Here is a 17,887-nt window from a genome sequence, read left to right on the forward strand (position 1 = left end):
AACATCCTACAACGTACAGGACAGCTCCCCGCCACATAGAAAATGATCCAAACCCCGAGGCAGACCAAACAGAGTCCAAAAGGCTTGGAAGCTACTCTGGGGACCACCATGGGAGTGGGGGGCTGAGGGTGACAGGTGGCCTGCTATTTTCTCTGTGGCCACAGGAATTCCGTGAAGATTTCAACAGAGGAGGAATCCACAGCTACGAATGCTGGGAAAGCCGAGGTGTAGACAATGAGAGTTGAGACGTGAGCTGGGGGAGCAAGACCACTGGCCTTCGGGTCAGGAGAGGTGGGTCCAAACCCAGCCTCTGGCCCCTGAGTGTCCCTGGACAAGCTGCTGAGCCTGCCCGCCTCAATCCTAAGAGGACCGTCCCCAACCTCTGGCCTTCCAGGCTTGGCTAGACCCAAACACCCCTGGCCTGGGCGCATCCCCAGGCGGAGGTCCTGAGATTGGGGCACTGCACCGCACTGGGGGAGAGGGGTTCCTCCACCGTGCTTGTCCTTCCGGCCAAGCCCCGTCACTGCCGAGCGCTAAAGAGACCCACGGTGACAAACTTCCTCCTAACAGGGAGCACAGGGCCTGGGCTGAGGGCTTTGGCAGGCAAAGGGATTGGGCCAGAATGGAACAGAAGTGGTTTATTTTCTTTTATTTCTACTTATGGCAAGTGGGTCCTAATTTTCCATTTCTGGTAGTGAGACGGAAGTTTCTTTTTCAATTAAGGTAGTTAATTTCTAAAAAGTGAGTCACCTTAAAAAAATATTAACTATTCCACAGGTAGGAGAATGAATGAGGTTTGGGAGAGGCACCCCTACGGAGAGTGTTACATAAATATTACAGCTCTTTAGCTTCAAGAATGACAAGTTCATACCTGGGTGGGAAATCCAGGGAGGCTCTCCAACTGTGGAGGCCTTCCATGCAAGCAAAGGAGTCAATGCTTTGTTTGGTAGTCAGCAAGGAGATTCCTGGGCAGATAAACTTGTGCAAGACTTTCTGCCCAGACAAAACTTGGGGGCAGAGGGACTTCTGAACTTTTCCTGTGCCGGGGCTCCAGGGGTGGTGGCCAGGCCTGGCTGTGTGCACGTGAAAGGGCTTTCCTCACCCTGTGCTGATTCCTTCATCCACCCTGACATCACCTTTCTTACTGTCTGGGGGTGACACGGATCACAGCGAAGCCTCGGGTAGGTTCATCAGGTGAAAGGAAGAAAAGCCAGAAGAGAAGAGGCTGCCACAAACCAGGGGGTGAGGGTGTAGTGGGAATGGAATGAAAGGACTGTGAGCAGAGGGGAGAGAGAAGCAATGGCATTAACTAAGCACCCACTTTGTGCCAGACACTGCTGCCCATGCCCGACCTCTCTTAATCCTTACAATGGGATAGGTTTTGCTACCATCATCCCCATTTTAGGGATAAAGAGCTAGAGACTCAGAGGTTAGCTAAGATCTCAACTGGTGCTACGAGCCAGGACTTGTCCCAGTTCCTCCACTGCAGGGTAGGGAAGACAATGCATGAGACAGACATGGAGAAGAATCAAAGGGACTCAGAAATTAATCAGATTAATGGCCGAGGAAGAGGGCAGACGCTGGACTGCTTGAAACCTCCCTGAGGTTTCCCAACACCTACAATGAGACCAAAACCCCTACCTCCCTGACCCCATCTCCTTCCACCCCCACCCCATCCCAGGCACACAGGCCCCTCACTGCTTTTGAATGCAGTAAGCATGCTCTCACTTCAGGGCCCTTGCACTTGCTGTCCCCTTGATCCTCCCTTGACTGGATCCTTCTCAAACGTCACCTCCTCAGAGAGGCCTCCTGCTGACCATGCACAGAAGGTGGCTTGCCCTGTCCCTAGCCACACCTCTGATTTCATATCCATCATGGTCCTTATCGTTACCTGAATTATGTGTTTCTGTGCTTATTGGCCATCTTCCCCACCAGACTGTAAGCTCCATGAGCACAAGGATTGTAACTCTTGTTCACTACTGAATCCCCAGTCCCTAGAACAGGGCCTAGCACATAGCAGGCCATGACAATCTGGTCTCCTTTCATATGGTTCTCTGCCTCTCTTCCTTTGCCATCCTCCAGCCACAACAACTTTTGTCTGGTCCTTTAGAGGCATCACTGGCTCCTGCCTCAGGGCCTTTGCACTTCCTATTCCCTTTACCTAGAACTTTCCACCTCTGAATTTTCTGCAGGTCTGCCCTGCATCCTTCCTTTGGGGCCTCAGCTAAAAGGTCACCTCACGAGAAAGGCCTTCCCTATCCATCCTATTTAAAGCACCTGTTCCTGACCCTACCCTGGGAACCTCTATCCCATTTCCCAGTTTACTTTTCTTTCACACACTTATCACTTGCTGAAGTCCTCTCATTTACTTCTTCATTTGCTTCCATATCGTCTGCTTCTACCACAAGACTCAGAGCCCAGTGAGGCCAGGGACCTGGCCGATCTGTATCCTCAGGGCTGGAACTGGGCTGGGCACAAAGAAGGAATTCAACAGACATTTGTTTACATGAATAAATGGAGAACCCTGTGGTCTGACAGGGCTGCAGGCTTAATTCCCCCACGATGACCCAAGCTTCTAGAGATAGGAGCCAGAGTCCCGGGGTGAATAGGTAACAGATCAAAACATAGGGTTTGCTGTCCTGTCAAAAAGGCTGAGGGCATGTGAAAAAAAAAAAAAAAAAGGCTGAGGGCAACGAGGGGTCAGGAACCAATCAGAAGGAGCTTTCAAAATCCTCACAGCCTTCAAAGCAGGACTCTACAGCCACCTTCACTTCTCAGCCAGATTCAGCAGAAAGGAAGAGCTTCAGAGGCAGGAAGATTCCTCCTCTCCTCCCTGCAAACTACCAATAGCTGGAGAATTGCTTCGGTTAAAAGCAAGCGCATCCTTTCATGTGTTTGTTGGCCATTTGTATGTCTTCTTTGGAGAAATGTCTATTTAGGTCTTCTGCCCATTTTTGGATTGGGTTGTTTTTTAATATTGAGCTGCATGAGCTGCTTGTATATTTTGGAGATTAATCCTTTGTCAGTTGCTTCATTTGCAAATATTTTCTCCCATCCTGAGGGTTGTCTTTTTGTCTTGTTTATGGTTTCCTTTGCTGTGCAAAAGGTTTTAAGTTTCATTAGGTCCCATCTGTTTATTTTTGTTTTTATTTCCATTTCTCTAGGAGGTGGGTCAAAAAGGATCTTGCTGTGATTTATGTCATAGAGAGTTCTGCCTATGTTTTAGCTGCATAGCACAGGGAGGTCAGCTTTGTGCTTTGTGACCACCTAGAGGGGTGAGATAGGGAGGGTGGGAGGGAGGTGCAAGAGGGAGGGGATATGGGGATATATGTATACGTATAGCTGATTCACTTTCTTATACAGCAGAAACTAACACAACACTGTAAAGCAATTATACTCCAATAAAGAGGTTTTTAAAAAAAAAACGCAAGGGCAACGTCAGCCTGTGGGCTGCAGGTGCCCCACTGCCTTCAGTCTCCCCAGGGCAGGGCTGGCCTCAAAAGGGGAAGGGGGGGCTTCCCTGGTGGCGCAGTGGTTGAGAGTCCGCCTGCTGATGCAAGGGACACGGGTTCATGCCCCGGTCCGGGAAGATCCCACATGCCGCAGAGCGGCTGGGCCCGTGAGCCATGGCCGCTGAGCCTGCGCGTCCGGAGCCTGTGCTCCGCAACAGGAGAGGCCACAACAGTGAGAGGCCCGTGTACCGCAAACAAAACAAAACAAAACAAAACAAAACAAAAAGGCGGGGAGGGGGTCTGCCTGGACCTCCACTCCTTCCCCTGCTCTGGACCAGCCCTGGGGGAGCAAAGTCAGGGTCCTGTCTACCGGAGGAGGGAGACACCAAGACACAGAGGTACTAAAATGTGACTGGTAGGAGAAGAGAAAACTAAGGAGCAGAGAGAAGAGGAAGAGAAGGTAAGTTCCACCTAGAGGTACCAGGGAAGAATTTAAAAGGTCTCATGGAAGAAGCGATGCTCCTGCTGACTCTGCAGATGACAATGCGGAGGGCCTGCCTGCAAGAAGGCACTAGATGAACAAAGGCCTGGAGGTACCACCCGCAAGTAGCTTAGAACAACTGGAGAAGAGAGGCCTGGGAAGATACTGAGAGATGGACTATAATTAGCCTGTGTACCAGGTAACGGGTTTGGAATGTATTCTGGAGAGCTGTGGAAGGGCTTTTCATAGGGCAGTGTGACATGAGTAGGGCCTCTCATCCACAGTCTCTGACATCTGTATGTCTGGGCTTGTGACTAATTCACTGTGTGACTTTGGGTAAATTCCAGACCCTCTCTGGTCTGCAGTTGTCTCATCTTTCAAATGAGATGTTGGCTGCAGGACATCCAGCTGTAGCATTCTGCAGTTTAGTCAACACTCCTCTGGTGTGGCTCCAGAGGTGTGCCAGAGCCAGCTTTCACTGGCTTATGAGGACTGATTGTTAAATTTTCAGGAATTTTTGTAAGCTGGTAACATAACCATTGTTTAAAATTGTTATGTAACCTTATTATTTAAAAAATTGAATTAAAAACAACAAAGAGGATAAACACTCAAAACTCATCGCTTCCCTAATTATTTTAGCACATTCTAGTGTTATCTCTACTCTTAAAGTTATCTGCATCTATCGTATCTGTATGGCAGGAGTAACTTCATCACGGAGTGCTACTGCATCTCTTGCCAACTCTGTGTTAGTGACATTTTGTTTTAGCTTGAAATTGACCATGGTGGGAATACACCACAGAAACTGGCAGATGCTATAAACCAGGGCTGTTTGTTCCCAGAGAGTTTACTGTTAAACATTTACCATCATGTTACTCTGTCTCTGTCTCACTCCCATAAGACGTGTAGGAAAAGAGACCTAACCCTTGAAAGACTTTCCCAGAGGCCAAAATCTGGCTCAGGGCTAGGGGTGGGGGTGGAGGGATGGGATTGTTAGGGGGAGGGGCAGTTATAAGCCAAAGGAAATTCTGAGTTCAGCCCAGGGTTTCCCACATTCACTTACTCGGGGGGCCTGGTGTACATCCAGAGCTGCATTGTCTACACAGTCTAATGCAGGAGCCACTAAACACATGTGGCTGTTGAGCGCTTGAAATGTGGCTACTGTAGAACAACATGTATCATTTTATTCACTTTTAACTAATTTAAGTTTAAAAACTGGTACTCGATGCTATTATTGGGATACATTTAAGAATGCTGGAACAACCTAGGGATGTGAATCTACTTTCTCACCTGTAAATGTTATGACATCTAAATACAGATCAAGCATTTCTAACGAAAATTGAGCTCCTGAATTGAAATGTGCTATAAGTGTGCAACACATACTGGATTTGAAGGCTGAGAAGGGAAAAAAGGTAAAATACCTTATTAAAAATTTTTACACTGATGACATTTCAGAATGATAATATGTTTTATATACTAGGTTACATAAATTATATTATCTAAATTAATTTCATCAGTTTCTTTTTGCTTGAATGTGGCAATTAGAAAATTTTTAGGGAACTCCCTGGCGGTCCAGTGGTGGTTAGGACTCCACATTTTCACTGCCAAGGGCCTGGGTTCAATCTCTGGTCGGGGAACTAAGATTCCGCAAGCCGAGCAGTGTGGCCAAAACAAAAACAAAAAAAAATTTTTTTTAATTACATATATGGCTATCATTATATTTCTGTTGGATGGTGCTGGTTTAGAATATTTGGGGTTGTTTTTTTCCCCCCACTTGCACCATTTGATATTCAAAAGCAGAAGTGGTCATAAGGAACCACTAGAAGGATTTTGCAAAGATTACAAATTCTAGAAGGAAATGAGCTAATCTTGTCTGATTGCAGGTAGGGTGGTTTAGTGAGTGACCTCCACCCCAGCTGGGGAAAGTCCATCCCTGGCTGCCATGGCTGGGGAAGAGGCCCAGGACACTTGGGCAACAGTTAATTTCTCATCCCAAAGCCCAGCCCCTGAGAGTGGACCCCAGGCCAGGGCTGATTTTGTCAAAGACACCCACGCAGAAAACCTGGCTCCTGGAGCCGCACAGAAGGCCTGGCCTGGCCACAAGATAGGACCAAGAGTCATCACACAGAAGGAAAGAACCAAAAAGTTGGCGCACCTTCAACCTTATATCTCAGAATGAGACTCCTCCCTTCCACACTTCTGTACATGCCGTCCCTCAGACTGCCTCTCCTTCTCTCATCCCTTGGAGAACTATGCATCCTTCGAGATCCCGTTCAAACGTTCCTTTCTCTGAACCCTTTCCTGACCAAATGATGTTCCCATCTCACATCCTTGGACTTCTGGCCTAGTCTATTCTTACCACTTCCTGGTCAGTCTCGGTGCTTTCACTCTTGCCCCCTCAAACCTGGTTTCTCCCTAAAACGCAAAATTTGTGTCTCTCCCTGTGAGACTGCCACTGGGTCCCTATTACCTAAAGCAATAGTTCTCAAACTTCAACAAGCATCAGTCACCTAGAACAGATGGCTACACAGCACTGTAAATCAACTATACTCCAATAAAACTTAAAACAAAACAAAACAACGACAACAAAAAAACACAGATGGCTGGGCCCCATTCTAGAGATTCTGATTCAGCAGGTCTGGGTTGCGCCCTAATATCTTGCACTTCAAACAAGGTCCCAAGTGCTACTGCTGATACTACTGGTCTGAGAGGTTGTACTTTGAGAACCACTGATCTATTAAAAGATCAAGTGCAAACTCTTCACCTGGTCATTCAAGGCTCTCCACAACATCGCCTCCTATGACTGCCCTCATCTTTTACCACGTGCTGCCCCAAACCTAGTCCACCGTGATCCCGACATGCCACACCTTTCCCGCCTGCACCCCACTGCCCATGCTGATTCTCCTGCTTGAAACATTCTGTCTGTCTTGATCCACCCAGTTCCAGGGCCACCGTCCTTGATTTCACAATGTCTAAAACCCAAATCTTCAAAAATGACGAGATGGCACCTTTAAGGGTCTACAAAGTAACAAATACAGGCTATAGGGGCAAGTACAAAAAAGGAGGGTGAGAAATGATTTTGACCAAAACAGCAGCCCTGGATAAGAAAGTACCAGCCTAAAGCGACAACTTTGGGACAGAAAATTCTGGTGTATCTGTTTAAACAGCCTCATCACAGTCACTGTCCAGTTACAAATTGTCCTTTTTCTCCATCGGGTTTTCCAGCTCTGCCACTTTCTAGCTATGTGGCCTGGCAGGGGGGGAACTTACTTAGTATCTTTGTTTCTCGCTTTCATCTATAAGATGAGGATAAAGCAACAATCTCAAAGAATGAAGATTAAATGACATAATGCAAGTAAAATGCACAGCAAAAGGCCCAGCACACAGTAAGCCTTCAATAAATGTTAGCTGTTGTTGGTATTATCTTTGGACTTGGGAACGTAATGAACTTGGTATCCAGTCACAAACAATAATGGGAGCAGACACATAAAACATGTTTTTCTTAATGGGTACGTAATCAGCAATTCAATGAAGATTGTGTTGATGGATAGCAGGATAGATGGATGGATGGATGGGTGGGTGGGTGTGCATGTGTGTTGTAGGTAGGTGGTTTGATGGAAAAACTCATTTGTATAATACCAAAAGTGGCTCTGGGGACTTCCCTGGTGGCGTAGTCGTTAAGAATTCGCCTGCCAGGACTTCCCTGGTGCCCCAGTGGTTGAGAATCCACCTGCCAATGCATGGGACACAGGTTCGATCGCTGGTCCGGGAATATCCCACAGGCCGCAGAGCAACTAAGCCCGTGCGCCACAACTATTGGAGCCTGCACTCTAGAGCCCACGAGCCACAACTACGGAGCCTGCATGCCACAACTCCTGAAGCCCACACACCTAGAGCCCAAGCCCTACAACAAGAGAAGCCACTGCAATGAGAAGCCTGAGCACCGCAACGAAGAGTAGCCCCCGCTTCCCGCAACTAGAGAAAGCCCACGTGCAGCAACTAAGACCAAACAATGAAGACTCAATGCAGCCAAAAATAAATAAATAAATAAATTCATTTTTTAAAAAAAAGAATCCACCTGCCAATGCAAAGGACACGGGTTGGAGCCCTGGTCTGGGAAGATCCCACATGCCGCGGAGCAACTAAGCCCCTGTGCCACAACAACTCAACGTGCGCTCTAGAGCCCACGGGCCACAACTACTGAGCCCACATGCCACAACTACTGAAGCCCGTGCTCCACAACAAGAGAAGCCATGGCAATGAGAAGCCCGCGCACCATGAAGAGCAGTAGCCACCCTCACCGCAACTAGAGAAAGCCCGCACGCAGCAACGAAGACCCAATGCAGCCAAAAATAAATTAATTAATTTAAAAAAAAAAGTGGTTCTGTGAGACCGGCTTGGCAATAGACACTTAAAAATCTTAAAAATTCTCCTAAAGAGATTCTCAGGCAAGAGCACAAAAATTCAAAGATGTCCATCACAGAGTTGCTTATAACAGCAATTAAAATTTTTTAAAAAAGCAACGGCCTAAATGCTCAATAGTCAGAAGACGGAATTCAACAGAAAAAGAAAAAATGAAGATGCAGCTGTTTCCCTAAGACATGAAAAGTTGTTCTTAATATATCTTAAATACAAAGGGTAAAAAGTAAAGTAACTAGTCTGGTGTAAGTTCATCTTTTTTTAATAACTATGAGTGTGTGTATATATAGAAAAAGTCTAGAAAAATATATTCCAAATGTTATCAGTGGTTATCTTTGGTGTAAAGATTTGGATGGTATTAATCTTTTTTGTTTTTGCTTTTCTGTATACTCTCATTTTCCTCTGATAGCCATATATTTTAAAATTTGTTTAATTTCTTAAAAGAAGAAAAATTTTTTAAAAGGCAGCTCCATGAATCAATACAGAAGAAATGCATAGGCTCAGCTTCCTGGGCCTTAGCTATGTGACCATGAGCAAGGAGCCTGCCCTCTCTGTGCGTCTGTCCCCTCCCCTTTGGAAAAGGGTGACCAGTCCCCTGCCCGGCTCACCTCCCAAGGTGCCCAGAGACAGTGGATGAGGAAAGGCTTTGATATCCACAGCTGACAGTCAGGTGATGGTGGTTTTATTCCCCCCAGGGACATCTAGAAGACTCCCCAAGGAGATGCTCAGAGAAGCAAAAGAAAGCTGGCCTCCATTGCGGGGCAACCAGTTTTAGTGGACAGAGTTCTGGGCGGACCTGGGGTGCCAAGTTCTCTCCCCCCTCGGACACTGGCTTCCTTCATTTCTGTGAAATGAGAGGGATGAACTTTGACAGTGGTTTCTAAACCACTCCTTTGGTTTTCTTAAATAACAGGATCCTTTTCTCAAATGAAACACAGATTTCTCCATTAAGCATCAGTAGCTCTGTTCCTCAAAATCAGGCATTCTGTGCAAAACGAATCAACTTGGAGTCCATTTCGCATTATTTCAAATGGGAAAAATTATAAAGCATGACGTGTCAACTCAAGACTCCCCATTAATTTCCTAAAATGTAACTAACACATAGTAACACTCTCCCTGTACATGGCAAACTATCGTAACAGGAGGTCCAATGCTTAAAACATACCCTCTTGGGAATCCCCTGGTGGTCCAGTGGTTAAGACTGGGCACTTTCACTGCCATGGGCCCAGGTTTGATCCCTGGTCGGGGAAGTAAGATCCTGCATGCCACGCCAAAAAAAAAAAAAAAAAAAAAAAAAACCCCTCCTGACCACCAAGTCATTATTAACAACCAGTAACTGCGGTAGCACGAGCCTGGGCCGCTCTCTCGGATCCGGCACATTCCGAGATGCCCAGCCCCCACTGACCCTCGCTCCCTTTGCAAACCGTCTACATGTGAGTCAGACGGTCTTCCAATTACATCTAGAATTCACGAGACTTCCTGCACATCATTTCGTTACAAATGTTATGCTGAGTTTTAGGAACGTAAATATGATGTTTTACGGGCTCAACACTGGCTGAAAAGGAAGTCTGGAAACATGTACCTTCTTTTATAAACTGAGAGGCATTAATACTAGGAGAACATCAATGCCGGAGCCATTCTGCAGGGCAGGCTCTATGAAAACCAGGGCACCCTGGAATTCCTCCAAGGGTGATGCTGAGTTGGGAAGGTGGGGATTGAAGCTGTATCTGCACTGTGCACCTCAAAATATGAGGTTGCTGACGGAGAGTGGGGGCTATTAAAGGATTCCCTTTAGTGCTGCCATTGAAAGGCATCCCCTTGGAGCAGCCGCAGCAGTAGTAATAACGATGCCACCACAACAAATAATACAACAGCTCACACTCAGCGAACTCTGACATGTGCCAGCTACTCTTCCAAGCACCCATCATAAATTAGCTCATTTAATCCCAGGAACAACTCAATGAGCTAGGTACTGTTATCATCCCCATTTTACAGATGGGGAAACTGAGGCAAGGAGAGGTTAAGAACTTGCCTAGGGTTATCCAAGCAGAGCTGCGATTCAAGGCCAGGCAGCAGAGTTTCAGAGTTCCTTCCCGCTCCAAACCACTACCCCTGGCCCCCCAAAGTGGGGAGGTTCTGCAGAAAGAGGGGGCAGGGGACCCAGAGCCCCCCAACTTCACCTTGTCCTTGCCCCAGCCCTTGCCCTTAAAGCAGAAGCTGAGAAAGTGTTGAGGCCCTTAGAACCAAGCAGGGTCCGGTGGCACCAGGCCATGGGAGCCAAGGGGGACAGGCGGTGGCACCTTACCCACAGCTTCCAGTCATAGTAGTAGGCTCCCAGGAGCTTCACGATGTAGGGGTGGTCACAGGTGGCGAGGATCTCAATCTCCACGATGTAGTCCTGCAGCTCCTCCTCACTCTTGGTCTCAATTACTTTGGCGGCAGCCAAGGCACCTGTCTCCTTGTTCTTGGCCTGCAAAGTTGAAGACACAGAAGGTCAGCAGCCATGGTTGGCAGGAAGCTGACCCCTGGAGGCCAGCTCAGAGAGGCCCACGTGAGTGGGAAACAGAGGCCAGATGTCCAGATGTGGATAAGAGGCTGAAGTAGGAGGTACGCTATTCTCAACAATGGCCAGTGCTCGCCCATTATGTCAGCTCAGGAGGGCATGCGTCAGAAACAATGTTCTGTGGTTAATAATAAATTATTTTAAGTACAGTACACCCATACTATAGGATAAATAAAAATACAAGAGCAGCATAGATATAGAAACAACAACATGGAAAGATTGTTTATTGTTCAGTAAAAGATGCAAGTCACCACACAATAAAAGTGGTATGATGCTTTTTATATAAAAAATGGAAAACTACTCTTTTATAAATGCTCACACATGAACATAAATGCATGGAAAACTCTGGAGAGATACTGCCTGACAGCAGGCTGGGGAGGAGCCTGAAATGGGGACAGATTCAAAGGACACTTTCACTCTCTCTGTACTGTTTTAAAACTTTAATAGAATGTTTCGTGCATTTATTTGCATCATTTCATATACATTAAAAGTAAAATGAGGGACTTCCCTGGTGACGCGGTGGTTAATAATCTGCCGGCCAATGTAGGGGGATGAGTTTGAGCCCTGGCCAGGGAATATCCCACATGCCGCAGAGCAACTAAGTCCAAGCACCACAACTACTGAAACCCGCGCGCCTAGAGCCCGTGCTCGGCAACGAAGAGTACCCCCCGCTCGCCCGCAACTAGAGAAAGACTAGTTTCTCTTTGTGGCTGCAGCAACGAAGACCCAAGGCAGCCAAAAATAAATAAATAAAGTAAAATGAAAAGGGTTTTTAGTGCCCACCAGTTACAGTGGAAGTAGCTCCTAGATGCATTTCACCTGGTCGTAACAACAGTTTCTTATGTGATGAAAAAGAGAGAATTTCACACGTATGAGGATAGCTATAAATTTTTAAAAACGGAAAATAAGTGTTGGTGAGGATGTGGAAGAATTGGTACCTCTGTGCATTGCTAGTGGGCATGTAACATGGTGCAGCCACTGTGGAAAAGAATTTGGCAGTTTTACAAAAGGTTAAACATAGAACTACCGTATGGCCCAGCAGTTCCACTCAGGTATATTTGCAAAAGAACTGAAAGCAGGGATTTGAGCAGTATCCGTACACTAATGTTCACAGCAGCGCTATTCACAAGAGCCAAAAGGTGGAAACAACCCAAGTGTCCATCAGCAGATGAATGAATAAACAAAACGGGGTACAGTCAGCCCTCCCGCATCCTTGGGTTCCACATCCTCAGATTCAACCAACTGCAGATCAAAAATATTCAAAAAAAAAAAAAAAAAAAAACAGAAAGTTCCAAAAAGCAAAGCTTGAATTCGCCACATACCTGGCAACGATTTATATAGCACTGACAAAGACTTAGGTATCATAAGTAATCTACAGAGGACTTAAAGTATACAGGAGGATGTGCCTAGCTTATATGCAAATACTATGCCATTTTATATGAGGGACTTGTGTATCCATGAATTTTGGTATCTGCGGGGGGTCCTGGAATCAATCCTCGTGGGATACTGAGGGAGGACTATATATACATCCAATGGACTATTATTCAGTCTTAAAAAGGAAGGAAATTCTGACACAAGCTACAACATGGATGAATCTGGAGGACATTATGCTAAGTGAAATGAGCCATTCACCAAAGGACAAATATTGCATTATTCCACTTAAATGAGGTCCCTAGAGTAGTCAAATTCATAGAGACAGAAAGTAGAATAGAGGCTACCAGGGGCTGGTTACCAGCAGGAATGGGGAGTTAGTGTTTAATGGGTACAGAGTTTCTGTTTGGGATGATCAGAAAGTTCTGGAAATGGATAGTGGGGAAGACTGCACAAACACTGTGAACATACATAATGCCACTGAGTCCTACAGTTAGAATTTGCTAAAACAGTCAATTTTATGTTATGCATATTTCACCACAATTTTAAAAACTGAGAGCGAGTAAGAAGTAACCATGTAATAGTGCAAGCAATTTCACCCACGATGAGCTGGTGCCCAGGAAAAGGGTGCAGGGCCCACTGTTTCCCAGGTGGTCCCGTGAGCCTCGGGGGCCGCTGCTGGGAGCACCCACACACCACGCTGCTGTTGGTGGTGGGAGATGTTCCGGTGTTCAAAGAGAGCATGCTTTCCTACAACACGGGCCTAAAAGCCAGCTGCTCGTCTGCAGCCTTTGAACAGTAGTCTGGTGTGGAAAGCACGGAAAAAATGAGACACCCTGGACTCCACCGTGGTGCCTTCCCGTGGACAGCACCACACGCCACTCGCCTAACAGGACAACTCTGCCACCTGATCCGCTAGAAACGCCAATGGCTGAGTCGCTCCTGCATGCCCAAGTGCCCCTGGGGATGACAACCGGCATTCACATCAGCTCATGTGACACCCCATTCTACAGACTTAGAGAGGGGACGGGACTGGAACTAGGGAGGCAGCACCAAAATGTGAATCTGGGTCCTCTAACTTCCAGGATTCTGAGCACTTTCCACTATCACACAAGGTCCCCCTGTCATCTTCAGAACTCAGAAGCCTCTGAAACCAGATGCCAACAGGCAAGAGCACCCACAGGCCAGCCCTGCACAGGGCACTCGCAATGCTGAGACAATGACCCTCCTCCTGGCCTCAAGGAGCTCAAGGGCCAGCTGGAGAGACCCACCCCTCTACTGCCTGTGGCGAGATGGTGAGCTTATGGGGGGTGAGGGGTGGAAACTGGGAGGGGGCGCCAAGCTCCGCTAGGGAACCTTCCGGAAGGGAGTGATGCCAATAGGCAATTTATACGCTCATTTGTAAATTTACTCCCAGTTTAGGTAAATGTTTCTGCTAACTGAGCTGCAAAGTCCCCAGGTCCCAAGCAGTGACAATCACGGTTTCACATTTGTCAAGGACCCGCTCTGCAAGGGACCCTGGTCCACACTTCAACCTGTGCTAACTCATTTATCTCCTCATTTATCACCATGTAGGTGCAATTATTATCTCACGTACAGATGAGGAGACTGAGGCAGGGTCCCAGCGACTTGGGTGACAGAGCTGATCTGCAACGCTGGCAGCCCTGCTCCCGGGTCTGCACTCTTGGCGGCCACAGTGTATGGAACCTTCCACATCTGGCCCAGGAGCTCCGTTCGGGGAAGGGAATTTCATGCGGGGCCATTCCCCCGAGATCAGTCCCTGTCCTAGAATTCACGCTGCTCACTCGGCCCTACCTGGGTGGGGTCCTCCCCCGTGAACTCAGTTTAGAAAGCTTGTTCAGAATGCCTTAGAACCTCATTGATTTAGCATTTGGGTGCTCGCTCTCTCTCTCTCTCTCTCTCTCTCTCTCACGGACGCGCACACACACACACACACAAACTGATGATGTGCCTGCCTTTTCATTTGTTGTAAAGCTGATTTTCTCCTGTCCCACTAGACGACCATCCAAGTATCCTTTCACATTATACAGTACTCATGCTCTTCCTCCTCTCCAAATCCAGAGAGAACTTAAGGCCCACTCTGCTCCTTTACAGAGAAGCCAGGAGCGGCCTTAGTGGGTGGCCAGAGCTAGGGCCAGGTGACCAAGGCACCCACCCTGAACATGCCCTCCCAGCCCCCAGCCACAGCAGCACAGGGAGAGCTGAGTTCACCTTTCATTCCTGAGAGCTGGTGAAGGAGGCTGCAGCCACCTTTTCCTGGGTTTCCTTAAAAGGACTGTTTTCTCCTGAAGGTAGGCGAGGCCCAGGCAGGGACCGTTTTCCAGGAGTGCACAAAACCTGTTTTGCCCTCCATCCTGAAAGGCAGCACTGACCAGAGGTCCCAGCCTCTGGCGGGGTGCCAATATCAAGACTGAGGATCACCCGCTGCCCAGCACCTCACTCAGATTTCACAGAGACCTAGGGCCTGCCAGAAAGGGGCTGGTAGCAATCATGGTACATAAAGTGACTTGGCCAAATTAAATTCTCTAAAAGCCTGGTTAAGGCAGTATCAACTGAAAAAAAAAAAAAAGCACATGAGAGTTGTGGGCTAAGTTTTATTTGGGGCAAAACGAGGACTACAGCCCGGGAGACAGCATTTCAGATAGCTCTGAGAAACTGCTCCAAAGAGGTAGGGAGGAAGGTCAGTATACATGTGATTTGGGTGAAGGGGGAGTACATGCAATCAAGTGCATATTTTTTGCAGGTTTCTGCTAGTCTCCTGAAGGTTACTGCTAGTCACAAGGAGCAGACGTCACCACGAAGGATCTTACTGCTTTTCTAGATATGAGGAGATACAAGAATTGGGCTCATAAAATTGTCTCCTGAAAATATCTAACGATCTGAAGACCTGTTCTGCCAGTTTTTTCCAGTGCACAGAGCGCCTCATCTCTGCTCTCCGCCCTGAGCTCCTTTCAGGGGCTGCTGAAAGTCAGCATGCTGCAGCTGCAGCATGATTTAATCCTTGTAGAGGTAGATGGCAAGCGCCAATTTGTAGGTGACAGCAGCAATCTATCACCTTGAGGCCACAGAGAACGTAATGATGGCTGATGATAAAAACAGCTAACACTGTCTAAGCCCTCACTGTGTGCTACGACAGGCCCCGAGTGGAATTTCTCATTTCATCCTCAAGGCAGCCCTTAGAGACAAATATCACCATTCCCAATTTACAGATGAGGAAACTGAGATTCAGAGAGGCACGGTGAGTGTCTCAGGTCACACAGCAAGTGGGAAGGTGAAGGCTGAATACAAACTCAAGCCTGCCTGGCTCAAAGAGCCTGAGCTCCAAATCACTACCCAGCACGCACTTCTTGGCGAGTGCCCAGTGTTCCCTGCTCCATCTCCCTTTGCTAAAGCCAATAGCAACCTCTCAGCGTCAGAGCGCTTGGCAGCTGCGGAGGACTGAAACTGCCAGGATTTAATCTGCCCACGAGTCATTAAGGCAGGTGCCAGCCATCATGTCCATTTCCCAGATGAGCAGACTGAGGCTCAGAGAGCTATGAGGACCCACCCAGGATTGTGAGCTGTGGTGGTCTCCTGACTCCCAGTCCAGTGTTCTCTTGACTACACTAGGCTGGCAGGAATCAGCTTAATTCTATTCATTCATTCATTCAACCATTATTTACTGAGTCCATATTATGTGTGAGGCACTTTTCTAGTGAAGAGTTTCTGCCTAGAGGGAGAATCAGCAGGTTGGAATCACTGCCCTCCCATAGCACAATTCACCCTTCCCTGATTTGTCTTCAGAGGAGCCAACCCACTCTCATTCCCAGTCCCTAAGCTGTAACGGGGCTGACTCCACCACCATATCCAGAAGCAGGTGGGTGACTTATGCCGGCCAATCAGAACACTGCATTCCCTCTAACCACAGTGATTGGTTCAGGGATAGACACGTAATCAAGTCAGCTAATGAAATGCAACCTCAGAACAGTTGCTGCCCCAAGCCCTCCTTTACTGCTAGCCTCCAGCACTGCCTACCACAGTCCTGGAGCTTCTAGGTCATTGTGCTCCCAAGGAGAGACTGAACATGAAACTAGCTCCAAAGTAGCAGAGCCTAGAGAGGACCCGAGAGGACACTGCTAGATCCCCTCAATTAATTTTTACAATAGGGTGGTGTTATTAAGAGCCTCATTTTATATATGTAAGAGAACTGATGCTCAGAGAGGTGAAGTCACTTGCTCAAGGTCACACAGCAGGCAAAACAGCAGGGCTGGGAGTTGAATTGGGGCCCGTGTGACTTCAAAGTCCATGACCGCTTTGCCAGAGGTGCCTGTATATTCTGCCAAGGTCCTTTCTGGGTCTCTGCATCGCCCTCTGTGCCGTAGGAGAGAGGGGAAATGATAACCAAGCTCTCTCCAGGGTCTGATGTGAGGGCATCTTGGGGAGTGGGTGGGTACTGGAAAGCTAAGGGCGTCCACGTGGACGGGGCACCCACGGGAGTTGATAGGCAAGAAGTCATATAAAGAACAAGTGGCCGTCTGTGGCCTCTGACGTCCGTCTCTCCCACCGGCTGCGGCAAGACTGGGGTCCAGCAAAAGATGGGGGGAGCGCCCACCTAGCCCTCCACCGCTGGCCGGCAATGACTAACGCCTCAGCCCACACCCTTGAGAGCACACACACAGTGGCCACTTGTGCTTTCTGCCCAGGCACCTCTGTGCGAACAATCCTCCCCCTTGTGCGGCGCGGGACCCAGCCCGAAGAAGGTGGGAACAACCCTCCCAGAAGAAGCCCGTCCCACCCAAAGTGCCCAGCCAGCCCAGTCAGGGACTGGGAGCTTCCTGAAAGTCAACCACACAGAGACGGCCAGCTGGGCACAGCCCCCAGGCCCTCCTCTTCCCTCCTGGCTGCAGGCTGATCACTCTGTCCCTCCATCCTCCTCCAGGGAAAGGGCTGATATCACAGAACTCAGGGACCAGAAGGAACGTTAGCCGCCCCTCCTAAACCCCAACTCCCAATTCCCAGTCTGCAGATGGGGAAACTGAGTCTGTGTAGGTCATGCAGTGCCCAGAGTCTGATCTGTGACAGCTGCCTTACCTGCAGAACCAAAACAGAGTAAATGAGAGCACAAAAGCAGAAGGGCCTGGGAGGGCGTGTTGCTGTGGCACGGCTCACTTCAGGCCTGGGAGGCCGTGGAGCCGCCTGGAAATGAATCCTAAAGCGGGGCAGCAGGGGAACTGGCCGGCATCCGTTTTCCCTTGAGGATTCACAACTCCAGCTCCCTTTGGGAGCCGTCTCTCTTTCAGTCTCAGTGCGAGGGATTCACGAGGCGCCGCTGAGCCCACCTGGTCCTGGCACACAGCCCAGCCCAGCCCAGCCACTCAGTCCTGACCCTCTCAGTCACAGCCAGTGGCAGGCCAACAGGGTCGTACCTGAGTGGTTTTTTTGTTTTTTTCTTTTTTGTAAAATTATCAGCAAATAAGTTTTTTCTTTCTCTGGGGTTGCTAAACTGGCAGAACAGAAGGCTGGAGGGTCTCGTAGCCCACCTTGCCACCCCTTTGAAGAGCCTGCTTGAGGGTGAGGCCAAGACCAGGGAAGACGAGACCAGCC

The 17,887-nt window shown here is 48.3% G+C and overlaps 1 protein-coding gene across 1 annotated transcript in view; it reads right to left on the minus strand.

The window, feature by feature from the left end:
* STK10 (serine/threonine kinase 10) overlaps positions 1-17,887 on the minus strand; it is a 120,741-nt gene that overhangs the window by 85,804 nt on the left and 17,050 nt on the right. The window contains exon 2 of the mRNA XM_022595106.3: positions 10,655-10,819. Coding sequence (XP_022450814.1) covers positions 10,655-10,819 — 165 coding nt within the window. The remainder of the gene's footprint in view (positions 1-10,654; positions 10,820-17,887) is intronic.

This window comes from Delphinapterus leucas, chromosome 3, assembly GCF_059928025.1.
Source record: "Delphinapterus leucas isolate spDelLeu-1000000601 "Yukka" chromosome 3, BTC_Dleu_Yukka2, whole genome shotgun sequence".
Taxonomy (NCBI): Eukaryota; Metazoa; Chordata; class Mammalia; order Artiodactyla; family Monodontidae; genus Delphinapterus; species Delphinapterus leucas.